The 20,000-nt window shown below is 41.5% G+C and overlaps 1 protein-coding gene across 5 annotated transcripts in view; it reads left to right on the top strand.

Annotated features, from left to right (window-relative positions):
• The window catches only part of LOC143289789 (axonemal dynein light chain domain-containing protein 1-like), a 70,556-nt gene that overhangs the window by 38,302 nt on the left and 12,254 nt on the right, over positions 1 to 20,000 (top strand). For 3 of the 5 annotated variants that reach the window (XM_076598924.1, XM_076598922.1, XM_076598923.1), the window contains 5 exons: positions 2,546 to 2,762; positions 9,679 to 9,772; positions 12,269 to 12,459; positions 17,183 to 17,279; positions 19,488 to 19,667. In XM_076598924.1, coding sequence (XP_076455039.1) covers positions 2,546 to 2,762; positions 9,679 to 9,772; positions 12,269 to 12,459; positions 17,183 to 17,279; positions 19,488 to 19,667 — 779 coding nt within the window. Of the gene's footprint in view, positions 1 to 2,545; positions 2,763 to 7,014; positions 7,036 to 9,678; positions 9,773 to 12,268; positions 12,460 to 17,182; positions 17,280 to 19,487; positions 19,668 to 20,000 lie in introns of all 5 variants that reach the window. The other 2 variants (XM_076598925.1, XM_076598926.1) reach the window with 2 other exon arrangements.

The following is a 20,000-nucleotide window of genomic DNA, read 5'->3' as shown; positions in this document are numbered from 1 at the left end:
ACACATTATGGCATAAGGTGGGGAAAGGCAATGTTTTTTGAAGGTGGTTGGGCAATGGTGTTGTTTAATTGTTTCTGGGAGTGAGTTCCACAGGGTGGCGCCTGAGTAAACCAGACTGGATTTGAACAAGTCAGTTCTTGGAATTGGGATATGGACTGTGGGGGGATTCCTAGATAGACTGATAGACTGATAAACCAAGGTCCTATGCGCAGCACACACAAAACTGAGGTACATCTGGAACGACCGGAACATTGCATTCGGCCCAAAGATCAGACTGATGCGTACCTTGGTGACATCAATACTCCTGTATGCATGTGAATCGTGGACCTTAACAGCTGAAATAGAAAAGAGAATACAGTCCACTGAGATGAGATGCTTTCGAAGACTCCTGGGCATCTCCTACAAAGATCATATCACGAACGAAGAAGTTTGAAACAGAATCAGGCAAGTCATTGGGCCCTACGAAGACCTGTTGACCTTGGTCAAGAGACGCAAGCTCAAATGGTATGGCCATGTCATGAGATCATCAGGGCTTGCCAAGACATTCCTGCAGGGCACAGTGCAAGGAGGGAGAAAGAGAGGCAGACAGAGGAAGAGATGGGAGGACAACATCCCAGAATGGACGGGCTTGAGGTTGAGCGATACAATCAGGAGGTCAGAAAACCGAGAGGATTGGAGGATGTTGGTTGCCAACGGTCCACAAGACTACGGAATAGGTGAAGGTGGTGAAGGTGATGTGCAGCACGCACTTGGCGCACCGGAAAAGGCAACAAAGGGGTTGTGCTCTGGCGAAATTCGTAGAAGAAAACCACGCTGATCATAAGCGCTAGGGTTATGCTGTTGATCAGGCATCAGGCATCTGCCTAGAAGATGTGGTGTAGCATGCATGGATTTGTCCGAACGAATTGATGCTTCTTTGAGAAACTGAAACTGTTTTGCTGCACATGGTGCAGTTTCAGTTTCAGTAGCTCAAGGAGGCGTCACTGCGTTCGGACAAATCCATATACGCTACACCACATCTGCCAAGCAGATGCCTGACCAACAGCGTAACTTAATGCGCTTAGTCAGGCCTTGAGAAAAATAAAATATAATAAAAAATAAATTAATTAAAAAATAAAATAAAATAAATAAATAAATAAAATAAAATAAAATAAAATGAAATAATTATAATAGATAGATACATAAAAGAAGAACTACTACAAATAATAATATGTATAAGGCGCAAAAACTTGATGCAATGTAGATTGATTGATGGATAGATAGACTGATAAACCAAGGTCCTGTGTGCAGCACGCACTTGACGCACCGGAAAAGGCAACAAAGGGGTTGTCCTCTGGCGAAATTCGTAGAAGAAAACCACGCTGATAGCGTCATAAGCGCTAGGGTTATGCTGTTGATCAGGCATCAGGCATCTGCCTAGAAGATGTGGTGTAGCATGTATGGATTTGTCCGAACGAATTGATGCTTCTTTGAGAAACTGAAACTGTTTTGCTGCACATGGTGCAATGTTTCATTGTGTTTCTAATAATGTCTTCAGGGGAAGCGTCAGTGTTTTGGATGATGTGTAAGCTAGAAGCATCAATGCTTCGGATGATGCGTAGAGGAGAAAGCATCAATGTTTTGGGTGGTATGTAAACGAGAAAGCATCAATGTTTGTAAAAGGGGGAGAGCAGCAGTGTTTCAGATGGTGTGTAATGGTTTGGTTTAGACGTAATGTTGTAAAACTTTGGCAAAGTTAGCAGGTTACTCTTCATGAGATGATAAAATTATTCTTACCTTTTCTTACCCTCATGTACACTATGATTCTCAAACTAGGAGGCAAAATTGTACTGGCTGTTAGTGCTGCAGTCTTGGGGGGGCTGGTTAACCTTTGGGAACCATCCCAGTGCCGACTGTCCTAAAAACCCTCTTGGCTGAGAGAGTGGGGATGTAACTTGAGCAAGACACTCTCCACTATAATCAAATTCTGGCCCACATAGTCGGGACAGCAGTTACCTTGTCTGCTGTTCGGATGGTCACAGTCGGACACGACTGCCAATCATACATGTTTCTTTGCCTCGCCATGTCCGTCACAGCCCCTCACTGCCTTCCTTTGAATCTAACCCCAAGACTTTCCCCTTCCAGTGGTATTTCCTCTAGACTTTCTGTCATACATGAAAGTAGTTAATTGATTGTGCAGGTATATTTGTAATGCTGTATTGTGTGTGTGTCGAATGTATGTATGTATGTATTGTATGTACAAGTTTGTATGCGCATATATATCTTCTTCTTCTTCTGCATTCGTGGGCTGCAACTCCCACGTTCACTCGTATGTGCACGAGTGGGCTTTTACGTGTATGACTGTTTTTACCCTGCCATGTAGGCAGCCATACTCCGCTTTCGGGAGTGATATATATGTTTTTTGTGCCTGATTGTGAGTTGGGGACTGAGTGTGCTTCGTATGCGTGTGTGTGCGTGTGGATTGTAAATCACTTTGTGCAATGAGGAAAGTGCTGATAAATGTCCAGTTATTATTATTATTATTATTATGACATGTCCTCTACAGGTGTGGCAGCCATCGTGATCCACCTGCAGAACGTGGTGGAGACGTGGGAGACGCGAATCATCGCCGCCCTCAACGGAACCATGACCATCCAAGACAGCGACTGGGCCGCTTTCTACCAGGGGCTGGACGAGTGGGTGGCCTCCCTTGACCAGGCGCAGGCGTACGTGGGCACCACACAGGCGGAGGAAGAGCGTCAGGACGGGAAACCTCACATCAGGTAGAGAGGGTTGGCCGGACAGGACTCTGTGGTCTGTGGAGCTTTGGGCTCTTGGCAGCACGTTTTTGGTCAGAAAAAGTGGCTGCGTTTTCCTTTTGTACCCCTTCCCCGTCCACCGTGCTTTTCTCCACCCCTTTGCTTGAAAAGAATTTTTGCACCTGGTTTCCTTTTTTTTTTTTTTTTTTTTTTTTTGCTCCTTTATCTGCACGCCAAACATCCCCACAACCACCTCCCTCTTTTTTTTTCATATATATTTTGTATAGATACCTGACTTTTTAGTTTCCATTTGAATGTTGATTTTGTAACGTTTTTTTTTTTTCTTTGATATACTCCTTGAACTGCAGGCATCCCTTCACTGCTCCCCACCTCTCTATTTTAAATTTTTTTTTATCTATTCTGGCATTTTTGGCTGCTTTTCAAATGCCAATTTTTTTTAATAATGTGCTGGTGGTAGTAGTCCATCAAATTGCAACTCTTGTTGCTTGATGTTAGATTTGCGTGTCATTTGTTCAACTACGCAGTATTCCTGCGCATATTTTTATCTGTCTGCTTCAACTTATAGGAACTGTAAATTAACAGAAGCCTTTCACTTACTCCTCCCAACTCTGGAAAAAAACAAAAACATTGCACAATTGTCTTTTCACCCAAAAGATAAGAAATAAGTAAAAAAAAAATTCATAGAGAGGGTGGGATTTCATCGTAGTACCCAAATCCAGATGTCCCCAACAGGCATTCTGTTACCATAACTCCTTATCAGTACTTCTGTTGCTTCACTGAAACCAGAGTTTATTCTTTTTATCTTATTATTATTATTTCTTATCATTATCACTCATTTGTCCATATGCCTTTCTTCCTAGGTAGTGTAAACACAGTAATCTTTTTCATATATTTCTATCAAAAATCTATAAACTACTGTATCACCAGATCCAGGTATAATGCCTGACAGTGTCATGCATGCTTGCATTGATAGGGTTATGGGGGGGATTTGGGAAAAAAAAAACAACTTTTTTTTCACTGTAGATGTTTGTCTGCCTGGCTTATTTTTTCTGCTTTGATATTCTTATAGCTTTTTATATGTACGTATCTTTTATACCATTTTGCATAGTTATTTTAACAACTTTCTTTATTTTGTGCACATGCATGCACTTTTTCCCCCTAATGCAGATTCTGTGCTTAGGTTATTTTTTTTTAATCAATTTATCTATTGCTTTGTGTACACTTTCTTCTTTATGAACATATTTACATTTTTTATTCACTGTTTACTGTTTATTCCTTCCACAAAGTAACTGAATTGTGCATATAATTGCACCCATATGCATAAATGTACACATGCACACATCTACATATTTTTGCCTGAAAATACACATTTCCATACCTGTGATGTATGTTTAGATCTATAAACACTTTCAGAAGTACTTTTTTATGTGTGCATGTTGCATGCATACAAGAACACACACACACACACACACACACACACACACACACACACACACACACACACACACACGTATGTAAACATTTAAAATATGCACCACAAACATATATACAATTAATTAGTTAATCAAACTGTGAGTCTGTATAATCCACTTGTCTCATTGTGTGTGTGTGTGTGTGTGTGTGTGTGTGTGTGTAGTCATGTCAAAATCATCTCTATTGAGGGTAAAAGAGTAAGCTTAGGAAAAGGACAAGCCTCGTAGCTTCTTTTTTGGAGGAAATGTTAGGTTTGTTCCAGTATACTGTGTACCTGTGTGCTGGCTGAATCGGTAGCGTAAGCAGCATTGACTTGAAGTTGTGTACCTTGTAAATGAAGAGAGTTACCACTCTTTGTTGTTTGTCAATGTGTCCAAGTGAGGGATCAAGCAAGCCAATGTATGTTGGTATGCTGACAGAGAAGTTTTACAGGTTTTAGAGAGAGATAAGGTATTGCATCCAGTCTTTAACAAATTTGGAACAGTTGGTGTGAGACCACAAACCCCATGTAGAAGTGTTAAAGAGCTTTTTTTTTTTTTTTTTTTTTTTTCAAATGATGTTTATCAAAGGGAATATTCATTTGGTGATTACCAGAAGGCACTTGCCTTTTTGAAAAAAAAAAAAAAAAAGTGGAGTAGCGGCAATGTGTCTGACCAGGAAGTGAGAGAATCTGAGCACATTGGATCAAAGCCCACCCTTTCCAGAATTTTATCCCCCTCCACTTGATCGGGTGGTCAGGATGCTAGTCATTCAGAACAGATGATGAATTGCCTTCAGGCAGTTCTCATTTGGCTCTGCCCAGGTAGGTAGCCTGTTGTGGAAATGACTCAATGTTTGTAAAGCGCTTAGAGCTTGGTCTCTGACCAAGGATAGGTTCTGTGTATGTATCCATATCAGTCAATCAAGAAAGGCAAGACAAGAAGTCACAAATCAAGGTCACAAGACTCTCTAATTAAATGATAAAAGTCCTGTTGCCAAAATTATTTGCGTTTTAGTGCCTCTGTCCAAGACTTTCAAGAAATAGCTGTTCCAGTTTGATTCTATTAATAAGTGATTAATCGTCCCAGTGAATAAGTCAGGCAGACAGACATTAGTGTACACTGAACCACAGCATCTGGCATCTTCAGAAAATCACTGTGTGTGTTTGTGTGTGTGTGTGTGTGTGTGTGTGTGTGTGTGTTTATGCTGCTCAAATAGAATCTGGTATTGGCAGGGATTCTTTTATATTTTTTTTTATATCATTATCATTGAAGTTGTCAGATGCAAGGGAAGATATAAAGATATTAGAAAAAAACAACAAACCCAAAACAACAGTATGTGTAAGCTTTTTTCTCCCCCATTCCCCCCACCCCCGGCTGGTTGGTGAAGGGAAGGAATTATGCTTTGTTTTGGGGGGTTTTTTTGGGGTTTTTTTTTTGTTTGTTTGTTTTTTGCTTGATGGTGAAGGTAAAGGGTGTGTTGTTTTTTTTAATTGTGCAAGCTTCAGTCTTGGGTATTGTAATCACCCTTGGGTGGGGAAAAAAAAAAGAAAAAGAGACTAGGCACATTGTTCCATGATCAGTCCCTGTGTTATTTCAGCTGTGCACGCATGATAATGATGATGATCCTCACACTGCTTTGTTTTCTTTTTGGTGTGCTGCACACACACACACACACACACACACACACACACTACACACACACACACACACACACACACACACACACACACATACACACACACAGACACACACACACACACACACACAAAAGAAGGAAAACGATGGAATTTGGCGCTGCGAGTCGTTTGGGCTGGTTTGTGTTGGTGTTGCACTTGGCCATGTTTTTTTTTTCTGTGGCACATTCCCTTTCTCTGCCTGAGTGAGAGTTCCTTGCCTGACGTCCGCACTCACGCCTCAGCTGTAACCATGGGCAACCTTTCAGTCACCCTGGAGGTTTTCTGTGTTGTTGTTGTTGTTTTGTTTTGTTACAGTTTTGTAAAAAAAGATGTGTGTGTGTGTGTGTGTGTGTGTGTGTGTGTGTGTGGATGTGCTGTGTTTGTTTGTGCTCTGTGTGTGTGTGTGTGTGTGTGTGTGTGTGTGTGTGTGTGTGTGTTTGCATGTGTTTGCGTGTGGATGTGTGTGTGGATGCTCTGTGTGTGTGTGTGTGTGTGTGGATGTTGTTTGTGTGTGTGTGTGTGTGCGTGCCTGCGTGTGTGTCTGTGTTTATATAAGTTTTTGTTTGTGTGTGTTTGTTTGCATGTGTTTGTGTGTGTCAGAATTTGTGTTTGTTGAACAATACATAGCTTATTATTTCAGTTAAAAAAAAAAAAAAGTATGATTGTCATTTATTTAGATATCTTTGATAATTGTTCTGTGTTAGTGATGAAGTCAAATGTGCAATTAGAAGTAGTAGAACAGTTAATACAAGTGCAGAAATCATTCTAATAATGAAGAACAGGAAAAAGTGTTATGCCATATTTAGCATACATGTTTGTGAAAAAAAAAAAATCAACATGTTATCATGATACAATATATTTATTTATTTGTTGATATTCACTGCCCCCTTTTCTTTGATATCAGTTGTCCACACTGTGATTTTTGTTTGTTATGTCTGTCATTGTCGAATTTTTTTTTTCTGCTTTGCTTAGATGCCATTCTTTGGTGAAACCCACTTGCTTTTCCCACCCCGTTTCTTTGTGTAAATGTAACTGTTCTGGTATTTTTGATAGAATCCACTTGCTTATTGCACACTTTTTGTGTCTATATGCATTATATTATTATCTTATTTTTCCACCCCACAGGGCTGTCGGTAAAGCTGGAAGGTAGCAGGCTTAAAATTTATAGATTTCTTTAACATTTGCTTAATAATTATTATATTCATGTACTTACCAACTTTTATACACAGTGTACTTACCTACTGATCTTTTTTTTTTTTTTTTTTTTCCTTTTTCTTTTTTCAAATGTGGCTTCCATATATTCAGGCATGATCAGTATTAAACTTCTTAATTCATAAACAGTGTATCTAACTACTGATCTTTTTGAAACATTTGCTTCCATATATTAAAACTTGATGATTATTGAATTTTTGTGATTTGAAGTTTTAAAATCTTTCCAGATAAGGCTTGCTGTGAAAAAAAATTCAGCACATTCTTGTATTCTTGATTAATACTCAGCAATATGCATTGTTTTGTGTTATTGTTTATGATTAATATGCCCATTTTTTTTCAGCCCTTTTATGTTTAATCATTCTTTGTGTAATGTCATTTCCTTTGAACTGTATAATTCAAGCTTCCCAAGATTGATTGATATGTTGCCTGTGTGTGCACTCCTACCTAATAGGTAATTTGTGTTGAGGTATTGAATTTTGTTCACTTGCTTATCATGATCAATGATTGCTGTGAAAACACATGAGCAGGTGGGTTGGTTAATGCCATTGAAGAATGACTTTTGCAGTGGACGTTTGCTTTTGAACAACAACTAAAACTAACAGTTTGAAGTAACTGTGATTAAGTCTAGCTAATACAAAAACAAAGAAATTTTTTTTTTTTTAAAGCCTGGCTGATATTCAGCCTTCATTTTTTTTTTATCAAAGTTGGCAGTAGAAACATTGTCTGTCTGTTATGTGCATGATATTTTGATGTCATAAACCCTTCAGTGTTAAATGATTCTCCTGCTTAACAAAAAAAAAGTTACTAGTCATAATGCTTAAAACATAAGAAGTTTTTTTGTTGTTTTTTTCTGTTAGAATATTTCTGATTACTTTAAATCCAGTCAGCAGAAGTCATTAAAATTCATGATTTTAAAGTTAAATGAAAGTTAGATTAAAAAAAAGTAATTGAATTCAAATAAGTGTAGGTTTATAGATTTGTTGGTAAGTCTTAATTTTCTTTAAAGTCTTTGTCAGAATTCATCCCTGTGTTTGCTTTTCCTTATGACAGATAGCTGTAGCCATCACGATGTGTGACAACACAGGGATAATAATTTCAATAGAAATTCAGCATTAAGGAAGCAAGGATGGAAAGAATTAAAGAAAAGAAGAAAGAAAGAAAGAAAGAAACAGAGTAAAAAAAAACAACTGCCTGTTGAGTGAATTGATAAATAAGATTGTTTACACTCAGCCTTTGTTGGAACAAAACTGGATGAAAATAAGCGCAGAAAATGTTCAGATGGAATGCAATCTGTGGTGGAAGGAAATACTAATCATAACCAAATGACACAAACTAGAGAGACAGATTGAGACACTGTGACGACGGGCGCAATAGCCGAGTGGTTAAAGCGTTGGACTGTCAATCTGAGGGTCTCGGGTTCGAATCACGGTGACGGCGCCTGGTGGGTGAAGGGTGGAGATTTTTACGATCTCCCAGGTCAACATATGTGCAGACCTGCTAGTGCCTGAACCCCCTTCGTGTGTAAATGCAAGCAGAAGATCAAATACGCACGTTAAAGATCCTGTAATCCATGTCAGCGTTCGGTGGGTTATGGAAACAAGAACGTACCCAGCATGCACCCCCCCGAAAAGGGAGTATGGCTGCCTACATGGCGGGGTAAAAACGGTCATACACGTAAAAGCCCACTCGTGTGCATACGAGTGAACGCAGAAGAAGAAGAAGAAGAGACGCTGTGACAGACAGAGTGCTAGTCATCTTTGACCCAGAATTCAAATCAAAATCATACACTTGGTGATCAAGTGCATAATTATCGTGTATGATTATGAATCAAACCAATTGGTTTTTGTGTGTGGTTTTTTTGTTGTTGTTTTTTTTTTTTTCAAACTTTGTTTCTTTGTCTTGTTCACCTATGTCTAGACATTGTTTCTTTCTGTTCATGTTCCAAACTTTTACAAAAGGAGAACATGTAAGATGTGTTCTCAGCACTGCACGGTTCTGAGGCAGTGTAAATACCTAATGTTAATTGAAAATTTTGGTAAACAGAGAATTGTACCATGTATTAGAAAATATGGAATTTTGTGATTATGTTTAAAAAAAGGGAAAGGGAAGCCCAGTGTTGAAAGTCAAGCACTTTAAATTAATGTGATTCATTGCTGAGACAGGTAAAAAAAAAAAGTTACTTTGATTTTATTTACATTGAAGAATAATTGTACATCTATCTATCTATCTATCTATATTTGTTCGTCTATATATCTGTCTGTCTGTCTGTGTATCTATCTATGTATCTATTTATCTGTCTGTCTGTCTGTCTATATATGTCTACCTATATGATAAAATAATAATGTCTATGTATGTATGTAATATAATAATAGTAATAACAATAATGATGATAATGATATATGTACAGACATGTTGCAAATCTGGTATAAAAAAGAAGAAGGAAATATGTCATTTATACACATAATTCTGTAGCTCATTAATGGATCAAGGAAGGAACCGATATCAAGAAGTAAGGAAGAGACATATAATTCAGGGAGTAACGCAGCAGCGGTAATGTGTGTGGCTGTGATCTTGCAGCATTGACATTCACGACGTGGTGCGCAAGACACAGAAATGGGCCACCACAGCCAGCAACTCTGTGGACAGTGAGGACGCCAAGCTGGTGGAACAGGTCAGGCATACACAGGTTAACCCTCGAAAACAGAGTATGGCTGCTTACATGGTGGGTTAAGAACGGTTATGTACGTAAAAACCCACTCGTGTACATACGAGTGAACGTGGGAGTTGCAGACCACAAACGAAGAAGATGAAGAAGAAGAAGATACACAGTTTAGATTCAGCAACACTCAGCTTATATCACAGATTGACATAAGTTTAAGGATGGGCCAACAGCAAAGTAAGAGCTGTATTATCAATGGTTTCTCCATTAAAATGGGAAATCATTTACAGCTTAGTCTTTTGTGAAGGACTATGACTCTCAAACTAGGAGACAAAATTGCACTGGCTCTTAGTGCTGCAGCCTTGGGGGCTAGTTGGCCTTTGGGAACCATCCCAGTGCCGACTGTCCTGAAACCCTCTTGACCGAGTGAGTGGGGATGTAACTTGGGCAAGACACTCTCCACTATAATCAAATTCTAGCCCAGATAGTCGGGACAGCAGTTACCTCCTCTGCTGTTCTGATGGTCATAGTCAGATACAACTGACTGTCAAACAGGTTCAGCTTCAATTTCCTCGAGTGTCACTGCATTAAAACAAATCCGTTTATGCTACGCTGCGCCACATCTACCATGCAAGTACCTGACCAGAAGCATAGCCTAACGCACTTGTCAAGCCTTGAGTGCATGCTTACGTTTGTGAGTACATATCAGAGTGGATTTCTTCAACAGAATTTTGCCAGCAGACACTACTTACGTCGCCATGGAACCTTGGTTTACTGTCTCATCCAAATGACAAGATGCTGTTTTGATTTTCCATTCAAACTTGGGGAGAAAGGGCGAGACATAGTTTTGATCCCTGATCCTCAAGGACGTTGTATTGGCAGATAAGCATCTTAACCATTCTGCCACATTCCTCCCTGTCACAGAGAGGGAAGAAAGAGAGGGGAAGGTGGAGTGTTGGTCTAGTGGTTGTGCATTCATTTAGGAAGCAGGAGAATCTGAGCACATCACTCCTCTTTTGCAGCATAGTCTCCACTGGCTCCCTGTCTCACACCGAATAAAGTACAAGATCAGCACTCTATGTTATAGATGTATCCACAGATCTGCCCCTTCCTATCTCTGTGGTTGCCTTCACCTCTACACTCCATCTCTCTCTCTACGATCGGTTTCCCATCCACTCTGTTTACGCATACCCAGATTCAAACACTCGACTGTTGGCCGCCGTTCTTTCTCTGTCTCTGGACCTTGTGATTGGAATGAACTTCCTCTTTCGCTTTGTCAAGTCTCCACACTCAGCTCTTTCAAATCTGGCCTTAAAACCCACCTCTTCCCAAAATAGCCTCCCTTGCCTGCCCTTGCTTGTCTTTAGTTTCTACAGTTTTAGAGTTATGCATGCGTGTGAATGACTGGTGCGAAAGCGCTTTGATTTGTCTCTGCACAAGATTCAGCGCTATATAAATACCATTATTATTCATACAGGATCGAATCCCGTGCTTGCCAGTACTTTCTCCCCCTCCACTATACTGTGGGTTGTGGTCTGTTTGCTTGTCATCTGAAGGAGACGATAAAAGCGAGGTCCCATATGCAGCATGCACTTAACGCATGTAACAGAACCCATGGCAACAAGAGAAGTGGTGTGAGTGCATGTTATGGTGCCTGGTGGGTAAAGGGTGGAGATTTTTCCGTGTGAGTGCATGGTATGGTGCCTGGTGGGTAAAGGGTGGAGATTTTTCCGATCTCCCAGGTCAGCATATGTGCCTGAACCCCCTTCGTGTGTATACACGTGCATAAGATCAAATACGCACATTAAAGATCCCGGGTAATCCATGTCAGTGTTCAGTGGGTTATGGAAACAAGAACATACCCAGCATGCACACCCCTGAAAATGGCTGCCTACATGGTGGGATAAACAAACGGTCATGCACGTAAAATGTTACATGTGTGCGTGTGAAACCTGATTGAATGACACAGGAAACGAATCATGACCGCCCAGTGTCAGTCGGCTCTACCCAGGTAGACAGCCTGTTGTGGGAAATGACTCTGTGTTTGTAAAGCGCTTAGGCTTGGTTTCCAACAGAGGATAGTTTCAGTTTCAGTTTCTCAAGGAGGCGTCACTGCGTTCAGAAAAATCCATATACACTTCCACACATCTGCTAGGCCTGACAGCAGCATAACCAAACACGTGTGCCAGGCCTTGAGTGCATGCTTATATATTTGTGTACCTATCACGGGGGATTTCTTCTTACATAATTTTGCCAGAGGACAACACTCTCGTTGCCATGGGTTCTTTTTCAGTGCACCAAGTGCGTGCTGCACACGGGACCTCGGTTTATCGTCTCATCCAAAAGGCTGAACGCTCAGTTTGATTTTCCCATCAAACTTGGGAGAAAGGGCGAGAGCGGGATTCGAACCCACACCGTCACAGACTCTCTGTATTGGCAGCTGAGCGTCTTAACCATTCTTCCACCTCTGTATTATTATCCGTATCATCATCATCGTCGTGTGTCCAGGTGTCCACGCTGCACTCGGAGATGGTGCGCTGGATGGTGCAGACGCTGCTGCGACTGGCGCCGGACAAGGAGGGCAACTCTCGGGAGGCAGCAGAGATGGCGCTGCTGGGTAGTGTCTCTGTGCCTCAGCTCCACGAGAATGCCAAGCAGCTGTTCCAGTCGCTGCACACGTTCTCCAACTACGTCACGCTGTACGTCAGTCAATTACAGCAATCTCTCTCTCTTTTTTTTTTTTTTAACGATCATATGAGAAAATATATTAACAAAATGTGCATTTTCTTCTCTTTTTTTTTTTTTTTTTCTTCTTTTGGGGGTGAGGGGGTGGGGTGGGGGGCTCCTTCTTGTTGTTGTTATGTATATAATTGTTTTTTCTAGTCGTTGCATATGTTTTCCAACTACGTCAAGCTGTACGTCAATTATGGCTTGTTCTTTTTTTGTTGTTAACAAAAAAGAATTTTTTTTTTTTAAATGTGTGATTTCTTTCTTCTAATTTTTTTTTTCTTTTTTGGAGGGGGTTTAGGGGGAGGGGTGGGGGAGTGGGGGGGGGTTGAGAGGTGGGGGGTATTGATGTTTCCTTGTTGTTGTTCTGGTTGTTGTGTACTTGTTTCTTTTTTTTTCTTCTTTCGTTTTTGTTTTCTCTCTCTCTCTCTCTCTCTCTCTCTCTCTCTCTCTCTCTCTCTCTCTCTCTCTATATATATATATATATATATATATATATATATATATCAATGTATCAATCTATCTATCTATCTGTTTATTTATCTGTCTGTCTGTCTGTTTATCTATGTATGTAACGCCAGTTTTGACTCACATGTGTTTACAGAATAACCCCTCTGTCATCAGTGTCTTGTTTTCTTCCTGTTCTGTGTGTCTGTGTGTGTGTGTGTGTGTGTGTGTGTGTGTGTGCGTGGTGGATGGGGGCGGGTGGCGTGTTTGTGCGAGTGTGTGTGTGTTTTGTGTTTTGTGTGTGTGTGTGTTTGTGTATGTGTGTGTTTGTATGTGTGTGTGTGTGTGTTTGTATATGTGTGCGTGGTGGAGGGGGGCGGGGGGCGTGTTTGTGTGTGTGTGTTTGTGTGTGTGTGTGTTTTGTGTTGGGTTTTTTTTGTGTGCGTTTGTTTGTGTATGTGTGTGTTTGTGTGTGTGTATGCGTGCGTGTGTGTGTGTGTGTGCGTGTGTGTGTGTGTGTGTGTGTGTGTGCATGTGTGCGTTTGTGTGTGTGTGTGTTTGTGTGTGTGTGTGTGTGTATGTGTGTGTGTGTGTGTGTGTGTGTGTGTGTGTGTGTGTGTGTGTGTGTGTGTGTGTGTACAGATATGTGTCTGCGTGTCTCTCCTCCCGTAGCTGAACTGAACCTATGCGATGTGTTTCATGCTGGAGCTCATGAGCTACTTCCCGCGCACAGGTTACGCAAATCGTGCGACATTGTGATGCAAACTAGCTGTTGAAAGCAGAAAGTTAAATTAAGAGAGAAGTGAGTCAGCGATTGACGGTGACAAACTGCATGCTGGGATTCGAACAAAACAGGGCCGGCCTGTGTGGGTTGGGGTTCACCATCTTCGCCGAGTGGTGGAGAGACATCAACCCTAGACCTCTGCTGAAACGCCTGGTTTGGGAGATGGAGAGGAAGAGGAAGATGAGATTGTTGAAGGCGGCGCAGGCAGCAGAGAACGAGTAAAAAAATAAAAAAAAATTGAAAAAAAAGGAGAAAAAATTTGTTCTGTTTGAATTCTTGTTCTTTGTTCTTTAGTTTGGTTGAATGTTTGTTGTTGTTTTTTCTCTTTTTTTTCTTTTTTTTTTTTTGGGGGGGGGGTTGTTTAATTTGCTGTTTTATTTTGCTTGGATTGTTGAAAGCGGCAGATCGTGAAGAAGAAAAGGAAAACTTTTTTTTTTTTTTTTGTTTTAAACATGAATTTTTGTTCTTTTGTTGGGTTGATTGTTGTTTTCTTGTTGTCAGTTTTGCTGGTTTATGTCTTTGGTTTGATTAGCTAGCAAAAAAAAAGAAACTGATTCTGTTTGGGTTGTTTGTTTATTCTGTTTTTGTTTTCAAAATGGTCCTCTTTAAAGATCCTTGATCTGATCTTCAAGATGTTTTTGCATGCTGGAATGTGATGGAGATTTTGTTTGGAACAGTGTTGGTTTTTATTCTTGTCTTTTAGTTTAAATTTCATTTTAATTGTATTTGATTTTTTTTTTTTTTTTTTTTTTTTTTTTTTTTTTTTTTTAGAAAAGAGGGGTTTTTTGTCATATACTGTACTGTACTGTTGGTTGTTTTTTTAAAATTTATTTGCAGAAGCGTGTTTATTTGGTGTCATATACTGTACCATGTTAAACTCGAATGCATCAGTTTGACATGATAAGTATATATCTTTAAACAGGGAGTATAATTCAAATTCCTCATTTCTATTTCATTTGTATTCTAGTAATATTTTATTTCATTTTTAATTTGTTGTATTGTGTTTGATTATATTGTTGATCAGTGTTGTTTCACATGCACACACACACACACACACACACACACACACACACACACACACACACAAACAAACAAACAAACAAACACACATAAACCATTCCACACACACAATGTCCCAGAGGAAAGAGAGATAGAGAGAAAGAGATGGAAAGATGGACAGAAAATGTGAATGAAGAGGTGACCAATTTTCAAAGATTCTTCTTACAGTGCAATGTAATACAATACAGTATTGCAATACAACACAGTGCAATGTAATACAATACAATATTGCATTACAATACAGTATTGCAATACAACACAGTGCAATGTAATACAATACAGTATTGCAATACAATACAGTGCAATGCAATACAGTATTGCAATACAATACAGTACAGTACAATGCAATACAGTGCAATGCAATGCAATACAATGCAATACAGTACAATAGAGTCTGAGTGGGGGGATACTAGTTTTCCCACAATACAGTATTGTGTCTTGTTGGCAGATGCTATCGCTTGTTGAAACTGGCTGAATGCGTCTTGTTGGCAGATGCTGATCACACGTTGAAACAGTGGGTGGACGAGTCTTCTTGGCAGATGCTAATCACATGTTGAAATTGGCTGAATGCGTCTTGTTGGCAAATGGTGATCACATGTTGAAACAGTGGGTGAACGAGTCTTCTTGGCAGATGCTGATCACATGTTGAAACAGTGGGTGAATGAGTCTTGTTGGCAGATGCTGATCACATGTTGAAACAGTGGCTGAGTGTGTCTTGTTGGCAGATACTGATCACACGTTGAAACAGTGGCCAAATGCGTCTTGTTGGCAGATGCTGATCACACGTTGAAACAGTGGCTGAGTGTGTCCTGTTGGCAGATACTGATCACACGTTGAAACAGTGGGTGAGTGTGTCTTGTTGACAGATACTGATCACACGTTGAAACAGTGGCTGAGTGTGTCTTGTTGGCAGATGCTGATCACACGTTGAAACAGTGGTTGAGTATGTCTTGTTGACAGATACTGATCACACGTTGAAACAGTGGGTGAGTGTGTCTTGTTGACAGATACTGATCACACGTTGAAACAGTGGCTGAGTGTGTCTTGTTGGCAGATGCTGATCACACGTTGAAACAGTGGCTGAGTGTGTCTTGTTGGCAGATACTGATCACACGTTGAAACAGTGGCTAAGTGTGTCTTGTTGGCAGATGCTGATCACACGTTGAAACAGTGGCTGAGTGTGTCTTGTTGGCAGATGCTGATCACACGTTGAAACAGTGGCTGAGTGTGTCTTGTTGGCAGATGCTGATCACACGTTGAAACAGTGGCTGACTGTGTCTTGGCAGATGCTGATCACACGTTGAAACAGTGGCTGACTGTGTCTTGGCAGATACTGATCACACGTTGAAACAGTGGCTGACTGTGTCTTGGCGGATACTGATCACACGTTGAAACAGTGGCTGACTGTGTCTTGGCAGATACTGATCACACGTTGAAACAGTGGTTGAGTGTGTCTTGTTGGCAGATGCTGATCACACGTTGAAACAGTGGCTGAGTGTGTCTTGTTGGCAGATACTGATCACACGTTCAAACAGTGGCTGAGTGTGTCTTGTTAGCAGATGCTGATCACACGTTGAAACAGTGGCTGAGTGTGTCTTGTTGGCAGATGCTGATCACACGTTGAAACAGTGGGTGAGTGTGTCTTGTTGGCAGATACTGATCACACGTTGAAACAGTGGCTGAGTGTGTCTTGTTGGCAGATACTGATCACACGTTGAAACAGTGGCTGACTGTGTCTTGTTGGCAGATGCTGATCACACGTTGAAACAGTGGCTGAGTGTGTCTTGTTGGCAGATACTGATCACACGTTGAAACAGTGGCTGAGTGTGTCTTGTTGGCAGATGCTGATCACACGTTGAAACAGTGGTTGAGTGTGTCTTGTTGGCAGATACTGATCACACGTTGAAACAGTGGCTGAGTGTGTCTTGTTGGCAGATACTGATCACACGTTGAAACAGTGGGTGAATGTGTCTTGTTGGCAGATGCTGATCACACGTTGAAACAGTGGCTGAGTGTGTCTTGTTGGCAGATGCTGATCACACGTTGAAACAGTGGGTGAGTGTGTCTTGTTGGCAGATGCTGATCACACGTTGAAACAGTGGGTGAATGTGTCTTGTTGGCAGATGCTGATCACACGTTGAAACAGTGGCTGACTGTGTCTTGTTGGCAGATGCTGATCACACGTTGAAACAGTGGGTGAATGTGTCTTGTTGGCAGATGCTGATCACACGTTGAAACAGTGGCTGACTGTGTCTTGTTGGCAGATGCTGATCACACGTTGAAACAGTGGCTGAGTGTGTCTTGTTGGCAGATGCTGATCACACGTTGAAACAGTGGGTGAGTGTGTCTTGTTGGCAGATGCTGATCACACGTTGAAACAGTGGGTGAACGTGTCTTGTTGGCAGATGCTGTGACGGAATCGTGATGGACAACACTCAGAAGCGTCAAGATCTCAACGAGGAAAACGCCGACCACGAGATCAGAGATCTTCAGAGATTAAGGGTAAGGGTCTGTGGACAACAAGTGAAGTGTGTTTGGTTTTGACGGCAGGATGATGTCAGTCATGCACGCTAAAGCCCACTCCTACTGGAGTTGCAGCCCATTAACTCACGCAGTACGGCCAGTCCTCTCTTCTCCTCTACACAGACCCCTCGGATGTCCAGTGGGTGTCTCAGTGATCCAACCTTTAGCTTCCGTCGTCAGAATTGTGGTATTCTTTGTCAGCATTCACCTCCTCAGTATAAGAGCCTTCTGCTTGTAATATTTTGATAGTGGTAATTGGGGAGAAACGCTGTTAACGTCGTCTCTTTCGCCGTTCGTATGGAGAGAGTTAATCATTGCAAACGAAGAACAAGATGACATATCAGACAGCTTTAGTGCTTTCAGGCGAGGATTAGTTTGAGAGTGAAACTGATTCTGACAATGTTTTATATTGCCATTGGCAATACTGTCTTTTTGGTAAGGGGAATGTGGGGGTGGTACTTTATATGAACGGCGATTGTAATGGTGCAAAAAGAAAAGAAAAAAAAAGAAAAAAACGTATTGTGAGAAGCAGAAACAGTAATATAGACAGCAAACCTTAGCTGTGAACGATGAGAGTGAACGAAGTCAAAGGAAAAAAGGTTTTCAACAAAATTTTGCACAAGCACACATTCATAACTCCATAATATATTAGAATAGAAAATGTCTTTATTACCAAGTGTACAGGGTCACAAGGAATATTAGGGTGGGTAGTACATAACAAGGTACGAACATAAATTGAAAATCATATATAAACACGGATACAGTAGAAATTAGGATACATACAAGTACATATCAATATAAAAACTTGTACATACTCACACATGCACGTACTGCACACACACACACACACACACACACACACACACACACACGCACGCACGCACGCACGCACACATGCACGCACACACACTCTCTCTCTCTCTCACACACACACACACACACACACACGCGCGCGCGCACGCACGTTTGAACAGAAGCCACATATTACATGTGGATGGGGATGATGACTAGATCTTCAGGGAGATGGTTGTTGGTGAATGAATCATATTCTTCCTTTTCCCTGCCAAACCCCACCAACCCCACCCACACTCCCACCCCATCCCCTTCATGTTTCCTGCAGGTAAGACTTTGTAAATTCGTTCAGACTTGCAGTTTAGGACTCTTTCAGGCCAACAGCGGGATGAGCAACACTTGCTTTACCTAAATAACTGGACAAACAACAAGGACGCCAAGGAGTCGACAGACAGAAAGAAATACGAAAAAAACTTAGCCGTATGCGGAGCACAGGAACAGGTGTCGAGATGGCTGCCGTCAAAAGAGGGCGCTAGCTAGCGGGACAAAGGGGAGGTTACCTACTTCCGGGAGGTTATCGGCCGTAGTTGCTCTCTTTTTCTCCGCATAGGCGGATAGTAGTTTGCACAGAACAGGAATGTCAGACCCCTGCCAGAGTCTGCACTAGTTGGGTCACGGTAAGTATGTTATTTAAACGTAATTTTAGATAGAAAATTTCCTATGTAAGGGTGATGATAATGATAACTCTGTTACCTACTTTCACTGATACAAGGGTAATGATGATTATGCTGTTGAGTATTGGCCTAGAGGTAACATGTCCGCCCAGGAAGCGAGAGAATCTGAGCGTACTGGTTCGAAACCCCATCGTCGTCAGTATTTTCTTCCCCTGCATGAGACCTTGAGTGGTGGTCTGGATGTTAGTCATTCAGATGAGGCAATAAACTGGGGTCCCGTGTGCAGCATGCACTCAGCTCAGGTACAAGAACCCACGGCAACAAAAGGGTTGTCTGTGGCAAAATTGTGTTGAAAAATCTGCTTCGGTAGGAAGACAAATGAAATTGCAGGCAGGAAAAAATATTAAAAAAATGGGTGGCGCTCAGTGTAGCGACACGCTTTCTTCATGGCGCGAGCAGCCCACGTTTTACGCAGATAAATCTGTTGTGACAAAAAAGAGTAATAGAATACAATACAATATAATTTATTACAGTACAATACTATAAATACAACACAGTACAATACAGTACAACAAAACACAACACAACACAACACAATTTCTCCGTTTTCGAGAATCCCCCATGCCCCCCCCCCCCCCCCCCCCCCCCCACACCCCCTCCCCGACCCCCCACCCCCAAAGAATTGAGTCGATCGTATCGTATTGATCGAAAAATCCCCCAGACGGAATGCGAGGACTGGATCCACACGGCTCAGATCCTGATGAGTCAGCTGACGGGGGAGTCCATCGAGGAGCTGTTTCCCCAGAGGGCCTCCACCACGCTCAGCAAGTCTTCACAGCCGCCAGTCAGTATGACCTTCGTCGACCACGAGAAACTGGACTCTGGCGCCAAAGGGGATAAGGTGGGTGTGGGTATCCATGTGTGTGTGTGGGTATGGGTGGGTGTGGGTGTGGGCGTGGGGGATGTGGATGTGGGTGGGTGTGGGTGTGGGGTGTGTGGATGTGGGTGGGTGTGTGGAAGTGTGTGTGTGTGTGGGTGTGTGTGTGTGTGTGTGTGTGTGTGTGTGTGTGTGCATTTATTATTATTTTTTTAAATCAGATTTGACTGTTTTGAAACTGGAAAAATTTCAAAAACTTTTTGAGGGAAAAGATGGAAGTGGTGATTAGTTTTTATTGTACTTTCTTTTCTTTTTTTTTGTACCTTCGCCTTGAAGTAGATGCTAATGTGGTGACTG

Source organism: Babylonia areolata, chromosome 14 (genome assembly GCF_041734735.1).
Source record: "Babylonia areolata isolate BAREFJ2019XMU chromosome 14, ASM4173473v1, whole genome shotgun sequence".
NCBI classification, from domain to species: Eukaryota; Metazoa; Mollusca; class Gastropoda; order Neogastropoda; family Buccinidae; genus Babylonia; species Babylonia areolata.
The sequence above is the reverse complement of the archived record's forward strand: the minus strand, read 5'-3'. Positions and strand labels throughout refer to the sequence as shown.